Source organism: Colletotrichum aenigma (genome assembly GCF_013390185.1).
Source record: "Colletotrichum aenigma strain Cg56 chromosome Unknown KSG_Cg56_contig68, whole genome shotgun sequence".
In the NCBI taxonomy this organism is placed as follows: domain Eukaryota; kingdom Fungi; phylum Ascomycota; class Sordariomycetes; order Glomerellales; family Glomerellaceae; genus Colletotrichum; species Colletotrichum aenigma.
In genome coordinates, this window is record NW_023500974.1 from 1 (window position 1) to 14,309 (window position 14,309).

At 50.8% G+C, this 14,309-nt stretch overlaps 2 protein-coding genes across 2 annotated transcripts; both read left to right on the forward strand.

Moving 5' to 3' along the window:
• Window positions 1-4,023: 4,023 nt before the first annotated feature.
• CGCA056_v015200 (uncharacterized protein) lies at window positions 4,024-5,628 on the forward strand (the record flags this gene model as incomplete). Its single annotated transcript, XM_037330440.1, has 3 exons — window positions 4,024-4,174; window positions 4,247-4,722; window positions 5,047-5,628. The coding sequence occupies 3 exons, from the start codon at window positions 4,024-4,026 to the stop codon at window positions 5,626-5,628; spliced, it is 1,209 nt and encodes a 402-aa protein (XP_037171170.1).
• Window positions 5,629-7,472: 1,844 nt separating this feature from the next.
• RTase-11 (putative RNA-directed DNA polymerase from transposon BS) lies at window positions 7,473-9,470 on the forward strand (the record flags this gene model as incomplete). Its single annotated transcript, XM_037330441.1, has 1 exon — window positions 7,473-9,470. One exon carries the CDS (start codon window positions 7,473-7,475, stop codon window positions 9,468-9,470), a length of 1,998 nt encoding a protein of 665 aa, XP_037171169.1.
• Between the last annotated feature and the right edge of the window lie 4,839 nt (window positions 9,471-14,309).

The window sequence follows — 14,309 nt, forward strand, 5'->3', positions numbered from 1 at the left end:
AAACGCCGCTACACTAGGTAGTCAAGCAGGGGTCTGCTCGTTGGCGGTCTGTTTGGCTTCTAGGAACACCTCAACTGTCAAGTGACTAGGGGCCGCGCAAAGCGAACAGAAAGACGGATGAGATACATACGCTGCATGGAGCTTGCGACAAGTCGAGCTCAGTGTAAGTAGCAGTTGAGTCGACGGCTACCGTCGCCTCGCGCGTCGCTCTCTACTTGAAAGACGGGTATGGACTGCGGTCTCTGCTACAGCCCGTCTGCCCGGGTTGATGGATCGGACTCGGCATTGCTTTCATATGCACTTCGCCTGACTTATCTCGCCCGCGAGAATTTAGGTCGACCAGATAACTATAACTCACAACCAGACCCTATGAACTAGATGACACTCAGTGATGCTTGTAGGTGTTCATTATCCTTCGGAATGCACGATACAGGGCGGTAGACCCCGGCTTCTACGCCCAACGGACGGACGGGGTGTCCGCAAAGCACGATCATATGCGCAGGGTATACAGGTATTCCAACACAGAAAACGTTGACGCATTCACCTAGTAGACCTTAGAATGCCCCATGTGGGAGAGGGACTTCAAAGTTCAGACTGGCTAGCTTAGGCCCAAAGAAGCCACAGGTATATTCGGCTCACCGCCGCCGCAACAGCAAATCACCTTCGCTGAAATAGACCCGGCGACAGATCACACACCCTGACGCCAACGCCGACGCGCACAACGATCCTTTCGGTGATAGCCGACGTCACGTGAGTATTGCTGGGATGTATGTTGCGTCCACAGAAATCATGAGGGACATGTCGAGGATCGCAAGTCGGACCCTTGGGGTGGCATGTGACGTCACTATCTTGTTACCTCAAGAGTCACTCTATAAGTAGGCAGAAGCTTGGCGTGCATTCTATACAAAGACCCATTTCTTTCTCTCTTTTCTCTCTGAAACCCTCCCCCCCCCCCCCCCCCCCCCCCCCAACACACACCATGTGGATATGCTTGATGTGGTAATTGAGCTTGGATGCTTGTCGATAATGCCTTAACAACATAGCTACACATCACTTGGGCGATGTTTCCATGCTTACTATAAGGGATTGGGTAGACGGAACGGAGAAGCCCGGGAGCAGCTCGGCCAACGGAGGCCGGAGGGCCGGAGAGGCCTGCGGGTCAGGGCACAGAACCATCCACAGAGAGGACTTGGCGAGTACTCGTTGAAGGCTGGAAAAAGCGAATCCTCGAAGAAGCAAGCAAAAATAGCGCAGCAATACCATACATACCTTTTAGGTTCTGCTTCTATCAGTTTGACCTAACCGTGGCCCGTAGCCCCTAAATACCTTTACACTTACGCAGTACGTACCATGGAGTATGATTAAAGCAATGTTTCAAGTGAATCTAGCTACGGAGGGTGCGCGATTGCTGAGCAACATGTTGTATGCCGAGATGAAAGTCCTCGCTAGGGGTCCACGCAGTTCACTACTGAACTATGTCTACTTACTATTCACTAGATGTAGCTCCTAGTACGCAGGTATAGCTATAGAACCCAGGTACAGCAAGAGACATAGAGTAGGCGCTTTTTTGAACTCTTCTCTACTTCTCTATATCGGGGTGTTGGTATACATGTACGCTAGCGAATCATATATTAGATCCTGCCTAGCCCCCGGTTCTGTGTCAGGACGTTTGGGATTTGTAGCATTGTGAACCATGCAAGACAGCGAAGGATTGAACCACATCCACATTGGAATCTCACGTTCACTGTCTGTCACTTAAAGAAACCAAGGACAGGCGCTGGAACCGCATCCAGTGATGTAGCCTCCTAGCTTTGCGGTCTCATACCTATCTCGCCAAGTATCGTTCCCAAGCCTAATGTTATGTTATAGATAGAGCGGCTTGTGTGATAAGTTGCTAATATAACACTCGAGGGCCTCACTCAATCAACGTGGGCGTCTCTCTCATCTATAACGTAGGTCTACAACGCCTGTCTTGTCAGACCAGTATGGGATCCCCCAACCTAGTTCTACCCTATATAGTACCGGAAGACGGAGAGGGAAAGAGAGGGAGAAAGTGGGGGAGATTGATGCCGCTCCCAACATCTTCATACTAGCTCTCCACGCTGGTTTGGCACCAGTGGATGACCTAGCGAGGCCTTGGGCTGACCCTCAGAGACGGAGAGGGGCGGATTTTCCCTTTTCTCAGTCCATGCTTGCGTGGTGCTGTAAAGTGGGACTGGTCCCGTCCGCTCCACATTCCCGATCGCAGAATAGGCTAAACCGACCTGAGGGACTAACAAGAAACCGCAAGTGTATTAGGAGAAAAGCTTTACGGCATTGGGATTTCATGACATGCTGCGTCTGGCCGCCTCTCTCGTCTTACGTTGTGGGATATCTGATTTCTAACCCCGTTCATCCTACCCATGGGTTCCTTTCCTTATTTCAATCCCCACGTCACATATAGTAACTCGGCATGCCTATGGTAGACGAATAGGAACGACGAAATATCATAGACACCGTCCTGCCCTAGCAGACCTCGGGCTTGATTGAGAAAGGGTCAGCAACTTGCCCAGCCTTCCAGAGTCTGTCTCACGGGACAGAGACCAGTTCAACATATGGCTTACAAGCGCTGGACCGTCCCTATCACAGCCCCTAGCACCTTCAGCCGTCGTTAGGGACACATCGCACATTACAAATTACCGAGTGGCCCTGACCATCTCGACATAGTACGTCGCGTTGGTGTGTACTGTGTGTGAGCGCTGGAGTGCATGAAGGTCGGAGACCTTGCTGCGTCACTCGGCAGCGGAGTATGGAACACCCCCCCGGCCGGATGCCACGTAGGCGAGGCAGCAAGCAGCTGGCACCGGCACATGAGGACACCAGGGTCTCCGGGCAGCCGGTCGGCGAGCTGCATGTAAGAGGCATCGCCGGCGCCTTTGCCGTCCTATTGTCGCGCCTTCCTGCTCTGGAGACGCTTGAGATACGGACCTTCGACCGGGCCGGGCATTAGCAGGGTGATAGACCGGCTACGACACTAGCACTCGGAGACCTTACAGTCTTGCTCCTACGTCGGATGATACTTTCGGCCAATAGTGCCAGGCTTATAAACCGTGAGGCGGCTAGCCGGATTGTCGTGCCATTATCCGGCCGCAGGCACCACCGCCAGGTTCGACTTCCACATCAGCGTAGGCGCCGTGCTTTGTATCTTATGACGGACGGCCCCCGTCGGCAACTACGCTAGAATAATTGGTCCTGAGCAAGGTTGACCTCTGCGAGGTAAGCGTGAGCCGGCTGCCCCGCCCGTGCGTGCCCGAACCTCAGGATTCTCCGCAGGGAGGATATCATCGACGCCGAGCACACACCGTCGTAGGCCAACATACACGCCTTTCGCACTTCCTTCGAGGCTTGTGCGCCCTCGCTGGGAGATCTCCTTCAGCCTGATCCTGTGGCTATGCGGCTTCGGTGTGTCACCATATCACCACCCGCGCTGCTCAGATGGGAGATGGAAAGCTTGGGGAGGCTCGCCGACGTGCTCCGTGCTAGCATGGAATACCCGATGTTCTTCTAGCGATATTCCCGAGGGGACAGCCCGATCGTACCGTGGTAGTATTCGTTCGAGACTTAGAACATGTAACATATGGCTCCTAGGCTGTCAAGCTTGAGGGAGTCGAAGGTGGAGATATAGTCGGCAAGTGAGACATCATAGGCCGAAGCGTTAGGGAATAGCATGCATCGGCTCGGGAGGTTTACGGTATAGGCGTCATCACTGCTTGGTTGGGGGGTGGGGGGGTTTCGAATTCACACCGGTAACCTTCTCAAACGCACGCACAACCCTAATTATCTCACTAATAGCCTTTGACTCGCCTGAGCTTTGATGCTGCTATCCGTACGTCGTGTGGAAAAGGAGGGGAAAGAAAAGGATAAAGCGGGGAGAGTCCCCGCACAGGCTAAAGGGGGAAAAAAAGGGAAGAGAGAGAGAGAGGAGATCATGCGTGCGCAGCTTGGCTAGTGCTGGGGTGAAGCTGTATGGCCCGTCAGCTGACAATGGCTTTCAACTCACTGGTGGCGTCCTTAGCCCTCCTAGGGAGTAGTCTTTCGTTCCTAGCAACCTCGAGCGCTTTAATCTTGATTGGTCTTCACCATACTCGACGCCGGTCTCTACGACACACCCTCGTCCTTAACCTCATGGTTGCTGGTAAGGTGTTCTCCTATCAACGTCAATGTTAAGCGGGATGAGACACTAACCAAGACGACCATCAACGCAAAGAAGTCATTAACTCAGCTAATAACACTATATCGGGGATCATCTACGTTAGGGACCAGGAATTACAACGCGGAATAGCGTGCGTCTTGAACGGCGTGTTTAGTCAGCTCTCAACGCAAGCATCCGACTTCTCCATCCTCGCCATCGCTATAGCCACGCTTCTGGTGATATGGCAGAGAACAAGTATGGCGGACAGCTCATCACTTAAGAGATTCTCAATCTGCTGCTGCGTATGGCTTATTCCGATTACTACTAGTGCCTTGGCTGCTAGGATCGGTGTGATAGAGCCAGTTGGCGGGAACTGCTGCTGGATTGCGCGGGACCGGCCCAACCTTCGACTTGGCCTCACCTATGTCTGGCGTCTGTGGATCATATCCACTACCGTTTGCATCTACACTTTCGTCTGGTGCTATCTCAGCCAACGTCCTCGCCCCGCCGCTAGTACGTCCTGGCTTTCGTGCGATACCGGATCACTAACAGTACGCCCGACGACAATGGCCATACTCGAGCCACGAGGAAGAAACTTCACACCAACCAGGCTTATGTGGGGTACGCCTATGAGGTGCTTGCAAGACAGCCGGGCAAAACGTACGAAGTGTTCCCTTTCCCGCGCCTCAGAGTACGCTCTAACTAGGTATTTAGGAGAATCGGATAGCAGATGCGGCAGTGCTGCTGATGATCAAAGTGGGCAGCAAGCTGGGCCGTTGGCTCCGCGTGCTCCTTCCGCGGCCAGAGTCCACAAGGAAAAGAAGCCACACACGACGGTACGCTCGGAGACGTCGCGGCAGAACGAAACCAGTCCGGATACGAGCCAGGTATTCGGACCGAGGGGGGCGGGCATTGGTCGATTAGGCACCAGGGAGCAACAAACACACGTTAGGGCATTAGGTGAACGACGTCCTCTACAAACTACACAGGCACTTACAGCAACGCTTCTTCAGAGAGTCAGGGACTGCTCAGATTTCACCAACGGAGAAGATACTGCGGAATATAACAGCGGAGGTGGGACTGCAAGCCAGTCATGTATTCCTCAACCGTGGGGAGCTTCCCGCCTCCTGGAGTACAGATGGAACCCCAGCAGAGACACCACCGTCGCAAAAGACGGTGTATCGTCAAACGTCACGGCTGCAATGATGGCTAATCTTTCTACCAAAAAGCAGACCCAGACGTCAGAGCGGCGCATTAAGCGCATGATACTGCTGAAATCCTGTCCTATCTTATACATAATTCTCTGGATGCCCAGCCTGTTGAGCGGAATCATAGAGACTTCTGAAGCTAAGACGTTTAGCTCGGTATCAGCAGCGCTGCAAGTCTCCAGCCAGTTTGTTGGTCTTGCTAATGCAGTGACGTACTGCTTCCATGAGAGCGTAGCGTGTATATCATGAGATTGTAAAAGTTATTGATCGCATCAAAGGCTGTAAGCATAATGGTTCTTTCTTTCTTCTTTCCCCCTCCACTCCCCTGGCTGATTTGCTTTCGCGGTTTCCTAATCTACCTTACTAACCAAGCAACCAACCAACCAAGCCACCAGCCAACCAGCCAACCAATTGACCAAGCCCTCACCATTCTCTCAACAGAAAGAAAAGAAAAGAAAAGAAAAACGGAAGAGTCGTTACAACTACGTGGGGTTGGTTAATATGTGCATAATTTACTTGTTCTTCGTTTTAATATTGAACCTCTCATATGCTTTTGCCCCCTTTACCTTCCTCTGTATGTGGCCGGCTTGATTCTCATGATAGGTCAGTATTAATATCTTGGGTGTCTATGATTAAAGCAAGTGTCTGTCTATGCTCTCTATCATAAGTTAAAGAGATGAAGAGAGTAGTCAAGTACACTAAGGACTTAGCACGTGAAGCCATAGTGGCCTTGGATAACTCTAGTACCGCATCGAATGAGTATATGAGGTGATTTAGCTATGGATAGTCTCTCTAATTATGTCTACTGCTCCCCTTAGTATTATTGCCTTATACTTAACTTATTTTCAAGAAGAAATAGGGCGCTTACCACAGCGAGACCAGATGCTAACGCTAACAGAATCCAGCTCTTCGTAGTAAATACTAGCAGCTTCGAGGTAATGGAAAGATGCCTCCAAGCACCCTCAGTGTTACGCCCACACCTACACCCAGGGGCTGACCACGAAGCCATCACAACAACTATCCCTATGAGTAGGGCCCAGGAACAGGGACGCCAGGATAACCAGCTCTCAGTCCCGGAGTCAGCCCTACCACGGCTGATCGACCTAGTAAAGGCTGGGGCTACAGCCTTACCTACTCTAGGGGAACTGCCCAACCCAGCAGAGCTGGACACCCTAGCTGCCCAACTGGTCAGCCTCTTCCATACAGCTATTCAAGCTGTAGGCAAGAGACGGACTAATCAGGGTAGGGGAGCCCCCTGGTGGACAGAAGAATGCTCAGTAGCCCACCAAGCTGCTATTAAGGCTAGGCGCCAACAGGCCCAAGAACCTGGGCTGGTCATACCTCCCCCTATCCTAGAGGAGCAAAAAGTCTTCCTAACAACTGTGAGAAGGGCGAAACGCACCTACTGGACTGCTAAGATCGAAGAGGCTAAGACAGACCAAGACCTATATAAAATTATAGGCTGGCGGAAGTCTAGCCTAGCAGTTAAAGCTCCGCCTCTAATAGTGGAAGGGCAGACGATCAGCAATACCCACGATAAAGCCCAAGCCTTGCGAAAGGCTCTACTTGAGCGATTTAGTGCTACAGACGACCTATCTGGGAACCCTTTTAGTACCCCAGTGGTTGTAAGTCGTATTATACCCTGGCAGAATACAGTTAGCATAGAGGAAGTACGCCAGGCTACTCTGACAAAAGCTACAACCCCTGGGACTGATAGGATTACTACAAAGTTGCTACAATGCACCTGGGGATTAGTAGCCAAGCCTATACAACAGCTCTTCCAGGCCTGCGTTCAAGTAGGCTATTTTCCTAGACCCTTCCGCAATGCGGAAATTGTCATGACCCAGAAGCCAGGGAAAACAGATTTCTCTAAGACTGGGTCTTGGCGCCCAATATCCCTGCTGTCCTGCTTAGGCAAAGGCTTAGAGCGGCTGATAGCAAAGAGGATGGCCTACCTTACTATCCTAGAAGGGGTTGCCAGCCCACAGCAGGTTGGAGCCCTACCAGGGAGGGCTGCAGTCGACCTGACAACCTGTCTAACCCATGAGATTGAGAGGGCTCTAGATACAGGGCTTACTGCGACGCTAGCAACAATGGACGTCAAGGGGGCGTTTGATTCCGTCTTACGAAACCGACTTATTGTCAGGCTACGACAGCAGGGCTGGCCTAGTAGCCTGATCAGACTGATCTACACCTTCACCTCTAGCCGAACAGCCTGCGTCAGGCTAGAGGATACTACTACAGAGGACTTCCCTCTATCCTGTGGACTACCGCAAGGCTCTCCACTATCCCCTATCCTCTTCCTGCTCTATATAGCTGATATCCTAGCTGATGATCGGAAGCTACGGTTTGGCTATGCAGATGATATAGGCTTAGTAGCTACTAGCCCCTCGCTAGAAGAGAACGCTACAGCCCTAGGCCAGGAGATCAGTAGCATCCTCAGCTGGGGAACAGAAAATAAAGTCGCCTTTGACCCAGCTAAGTGTGAGGCAATCCACTTCAGCAGAAAACATCAACAGACAACAGACCTACCAGATATCCAAGCCAGAGGCCTAACTATCAAGGCCTCAATAAAGCCTATAAGATGGTTAGGGGTCTGGTTTGATAGGAGACTCACCTTCCAACACCATGTAGGAATAAAAGTAGCAGCAGCAAAGAAGGTAGCCTATTTCCTACAGCACCTTACAAACACAAAAGGGGGGCTCCCAGCAGCTGCAGTTCGAAAAGCAGCTATTGCTTGCGCCCTCCCAATAGCCCTATATGGAGCTGAGACCTGGTATGCAGGCTTGACCAGACCAGCCCTGAACAGCAGCACCAGTATAGTCGGCACAGGACAGAAGGGTTTAGCCTGTAGAGTCGGAAGAGTTATTACAGCAGCAGCAAGGGCTATCCTACCTGTCTGGAGGACCACACCAACCAGTGCCCTCATCCGAGATGCTGGCCTACCAACAGCAGAGGTGGCCCTTGAGGCAGCGCGACTACGCTTCGCTACACGCCTACAGAAGGTTGACCAACAACATCCCTTGGTCCCAAGGCTTCTACAGCCAGGGCGGCAGCAGACCAGGCTCCAAAGAACAGCTGGCCTCTTACCTAGGTGCCCAAGGCCAGCACTCCTACAGCCGCAATACCCCCTAGGGTCTCACCACCCTATAGTCACACAGACGAAGGAAGCAGCAGCAAGGATCTTCCAGGCCTGGCTTAAGACTGTGCCAGATAAGCATACTATTATCTACTCAGACGGCTCTAAGGCCCCTGATGGCGCTACAGGGTTTGGCTTTGTTATATACCGTAAGAACAAACGTATAGCCCAGGGCTGCGGCCGCCTCAGCTTAGCAGAAGTGTTTGATGGGGAGGCTGAGGGGGCGAGGGCAGGGCTCCGACGGGCCCTCCTTACCTCCCAGGGCCAGCCTATACATATCTGTATCGATAATACCAGCGTTATCCAGGGGATCCGAGGCAGGGTCCCAGACTCCTCACAAGCGGCCTTCCTTGAGATCCAAGAGGCAGCTAGGACGTATGACATACGAACCCATTGGTCCCCAGGGCATGAAGGCATCAAAGGGAACGAGGAAGCAGACAGCCTAGCCAAGGAGGGCACAACCATGCCAGCCCCTAGGGGCCAACTAGCCACCCTGTCAGGGATCAAACGGCTAGCTAGAGAACGTATATGCCGCCAGTATAGAAAATGGTGGAAGCAAGATGCAACACCCCGCTATACCCAACTAGGGCTTAAGGCTTCCCTTGCCTGCCCCCCTGAACTAGCCCTGCCACGGGCTATACTCCATCATCTCCTAGCAGCCCGGTCAGGCCATGGAGACTTCGAACAATACCATCAACGCTTTAACCATACAGAAGCACTGCTTACCTGCTCCTGTGGGGAGGCAAAGGAGGCAGACCACCTAGTCTACTGCCGAAAGACCTTAGCGAGGAGGCTTCAGTGGCCCACCCTCCACCCCTCTAGTCCACAGGAGCCTATAGGACCAATAGGATCTCTGGATCGATACTACAAGGGGCTAATCACTGATCATGAAGGCTTCCAGGCCTTTCTCTGCGTGACAGATTTCTTCCGGAAGATCTGCCCGCGGTACTAGGGCCTAGGTCTGAACCTAGGCCTTAGTAACGAACCCCCCCCCCCTCGTAGAGGAACTGACGAGTATAACGGAACCAGGGAACCAGCGGGAACTAGGGACGGATAGAACACATAGTAGCCTATGGGCAAGATTTGGAGGACGTTAGGAAGAGGCGTGTACTGTAGAGTATATAGCTTGAGCCTGCGGCCCTCCACGCCATATACCCCTCGGGAGGTCGGCCGCAAGGGCGGCTGCGCCCTTGCCGCCACGGCGTTAAATACAACAACAACAACAACAACAACAACACTGCGATAGACGCAGCTGAGACGAAACGCAACGGTTGTTCGGTCTGTTTCCAAACGGACGATATCTGGATTGAGCTGCAATGGGCGGCGAATGCTAGCAAGATGGTGGCTTTAATGCGACAGATAGGGAAGAAGGGTGGAAGAAATTATTAACAAGATATGGGGAGGAAGAAGGGCACGTGGTTACTCCATGAACGAGGGTACTGAGATTGGAAAGGCAAAAATGAATGCAGTTTGAGGGTAGTGTTCCCAGACTGAAAAGTGCAAACGTCATGTTCAGCGACGGTAGAATAAATAAGCCAGAAGTAGCGATCAGGCTTAGCATGCTTCTGGGTATTATTGACGTGTCTTTTGCTGCAAATCTGTATAGGTGTAAGACTGTGGTAGGGAGTGAGGACGTCGTATGAGTGTAGATCGGTTTCTACCGATTTCATTGGCCACGAAATGGTGTGAATGGTATCACGACCCACCGCAGCTACATAAGGTTCTTATCCGGTTAAGGTGTCGGCTCCTTCGGGAACAGAACGGTGTCGGGAGTTGTTTGATTGAGTGGGTTTCGAAAACCGTACGTGACGAATGAAAATGGTTAAAAGGAGCGGCTGCGGCTGAGACGTTGGAGATTGTGAACATGGGATAGTGATCCCTGAGAGCTTGGCTGGAGGGGCAGCAAAAGCAATAACTGGGAACCATTTCGGGCCAATCATTTCGGTCATATCTCAGGAAGAGAAAAGTGGAAAGACACGGCTCTTTTGGGGTGGTCTGCACACCTACGCCACCATATTCAACACCAATTAATCCATCTCGTCTTTTCGCAAATGGTTCTTCATCCTAGTTTTATCCATTAATTACTATAATACACTACACCTATGCACTGCTGCCAACTCATTCTCCGCGGTTTCAAGCGTATGTGAGAATAGACTACGGCACATATGTGTGGTGGCGTTACTTAGCTTCAATCTGGGGCTTTTGGATGGCTTTTCGCATATCCTCTGCGTGCTGAGGTTATCGTAAAGCAGGTTGCTAATCTCTATGAACCTCTCAGTATACTATAGCGATGACCTGATGTACCTCGCCACACTGCGGAGATTCCTCACTAGACCCCTCTTCCTCTACATTCCTCAATCCTCTTCGGCGTTGCGAATTTCAATTTAACGATTGGAACTCTGCTGGGGCGTCGCTTGATGAATACTACGAGGATAGGGCCGCACCTATCATACTAACTGCGTAGCCAACGGATTAAATACACCGCTATTCTTAACCTTTTTCGATAGAACATTATAACATAGACGGATAGAGAGGGCCTTCAGACAGGCACTGTTGTTGCTAGCGATGTGGAATATTACTGCCACCCTAACTCGTTCTAGTGTCCTGATATTGTGGACAGGTAAACTTACCTCATCGTAAGAACGAAGTTCTTTTCGACCTAGGCACTAGGTTAACAGTAGAAAATTCATTGTATGATATTCGGTTGACTCGATTGTTAATGAGGTGACGTATTAAGATAGTAGTTGCATAACTGTTAGGCGAGATCTACATATTAAACAAGAAGTAACTCTATCTGGATATATCCTATGTCCTTCTTCTCACGACCAATCGCAAGCTACATTCAAGAGGGTCTTCAATCACTGTAGCATGATGGTTCTGATGATCGACAAAGTCTATACAATAACGATATTATACTACAACTTCATATAGAAGGGTTGCTATGCTCACGAATCCCTTTCTCCTGCTGTAGGGGTCGTACATGACAGCTCTGGTGAGTAAGGTACAGGTGTTATGGGAATCTGTGACTTGAACGAGACGGACGACTGCGAGGACCCGGGTCCAGGTGAATGGCAATCGCCTTGTGCAAAGGAGGTAGTGGTGCAAAATAGTTCAGGAGAGGCCTTGACGCATTCTCGGAAAGGGAGGGAAGGGCATTCTGCAGTGTCAAGAGCTTTACCTAACCTGTTAGCAAGTCCATTTTTAATATGAACTCTAATGTGAGTTACAAAAACATAGCAAGAATGCATTACACATACCATTTATTTGCATCATTGCTCTAGGAAGAGCTTCGCTGTCCCTGGACGGTGGGTAAATGTGAGGGATTGTCGACGAAGATATCTTGTTGATGGGATGAGATAAAGTAGATGGCGAAGTAGTGGGACCTACGCCGGCGGCAGGAGACGTGGGACCTGCAGGGGCTGGTTTGGAGATATCTTTCGAAAACGATAAACCAGGGCCGGAGTCTGTGCCGGTGCCATTTCGTGCACTATCGACAGGCGTTTCGGGTTCAGGTGAGGAAAAAGAAGAATATTTTGGATAGATGTAGTCGAGGGATAGGTGACGAATGTGACGGGAGGGGGAGAAAGATGGGTCTGGTGAAACTCTGGGAAGTGGTTTTTGTCCAGACGGTGGGGTCGCAGTGGGAGGACTAGCCTGAGGCTTCCGCGACCGACCGCGTCGGAGCTTCACATGATGACCAGTTTGCTCCAGCGGAGGACGCTTTCGAGGCCGACCACGTCCACGCTTCGGCTGAGGCGTATCTTCGGGCCTCAATGGATGCTTCCGCGGACGACCCCGGCCACGCTTCAGCGTCCCCTCTGAGGTGCCTGTCATGGTGATGTTGATGTATGGATTTAGGAAGGGATGCTTGATATTACTGATAAAAAAAGTGAAGGTTGATGTGGAATTAGGATCACATCTTCATCAGAGGAATGTACTACTTTATATAGAAGAAATAAAGGCAGTAGAACTTGAGATAGTCCATTCAATACAAGGCTTAAAGTCACGGATTTCTAGGGTGAGACCACGGTTAGGTTAGTGTGATGATTTACATCCGGAACGGAGACCGCATACGTGGGTTAGCCAATAAAAACGGTAACTTGATCACAACACCGAAAATGATTATGCGGGTTTCAGTGTGGGTCAAATAATACCACAACTATTGGTTAGACATACCTAGAGAACGTGAGGGGAACAAGGATTATGGGACTGTGGTGTAGCTAACAGGTTCTATGAGTACCTGTAGAGGAGTTTAGGTGGGCAATCTCTGTGTAAGTATATTGGACTTACTGCGTCGGTCTAGTTCGTGCGATATCAATTATGAGATAGATGGAAAAAATCTAGAAAAAACAATGGAAGATGTAGTTTGTAGTCATCATGTAGCTGAAGCTCTCTAAAAGCGTGCATCGCAGACATCAGGACGTCGAGTACTGGAGTTCATACGATTGGAATTATCATGAACATAGATACATGTATCTAGGGCTATTATGCAGGTACATAATGACTTGTTAATGCCTGGGCTGAAGGGGTATTATAACCGTTTCTAAGGTGGGAATCTGGTTACTGTGCTGGATTGCGTGATTCGAGTTAAGAAATGAATGTGTGATTACGTACAAGGTCACTTGTGAGAAGGAAATGTATCTCAAGGACCGTTTTTACTATAGGCGAACCATTTTTTTGGTGTTGTACCTTTTCTGATAAGAAACCAGGACCGTGCGCAGATTTTTTCGACCAATCCTAACCAATTGTCAAACCAAATTTGGTTTAGGGATTAGACTCCTAACTGTTAGGGTTTCTGGCCCTAACCCTAACCCGATGCGAACGGGGGTGGGGCCGCGTCCGTCGTCCGTCGTCCGTCGTCCCGGGTTCCACACGGCGTTTCACGCACCCGGTGGGGCCGCCGTCCCGCGTCCGCCCCGTCCATCACACCGACGCGTCTGACGCCTTCGACACCGCCGTCGCCGGGACACGCCTACCCGGCCGTTCCACCCGTCACCCGCCGTGTACATACGTATACCGGGAACCACGCCTCGTCCGCCCTCCGGCCTTTACACACCCACATACGCGTTTGGTGCCACCACGTCCACCATATTCACCACCTTCACCACACCATCTTCACCATCTTCACCATCTTCACCATCTTCACCACGTCCACCACGTCCACCACCTTCACCACACCACGTCCACCATATTCACCACCTTCGCCACCTTCACCACCTTCACCACCTTCACCACACCACCTTCACCACCTTCACCACCTTCACCACCTTCACCACCTTCACCACCTTCACCACCTTCACCACCTTCACCACCTTCACCACCTTCACCACCTCCACTACATGTAACATGGGCGGCCATATACTACCCTCTCACCTATTTCCTACACGCCATCTGTAAACTTCGCCCTCTTTAAACGCCCCTGACACTGCCCTCTTTCTCCCCCGTCTACACACCTCATCTACACATCGTCCGTCCCATACCCCATCTACCTATCACCCCTACACACCTGTCTACTGGCCTCTATCTATCCCTAACCCTTTCCTTTTATCTATCCCTACCCTTTTTCTCAAATCTATCCCTAACCCTTTCCTTTTATCTATCCCTACCCTTTTTCTTAAATCTATCCCTAACCTCTTGCTTTTGTCTTCCTTAAATCTTCCCCTTAACCTTACCCCTAACTATCCCCTTCTGCTCTATATCTAATCTCTTTTCTTAAATCTATCCCTAACCCTCTACTCTTGCTGTAACCCTAACCAAACTTTACTTTCTCTCCATCTCTTCTATCTATATC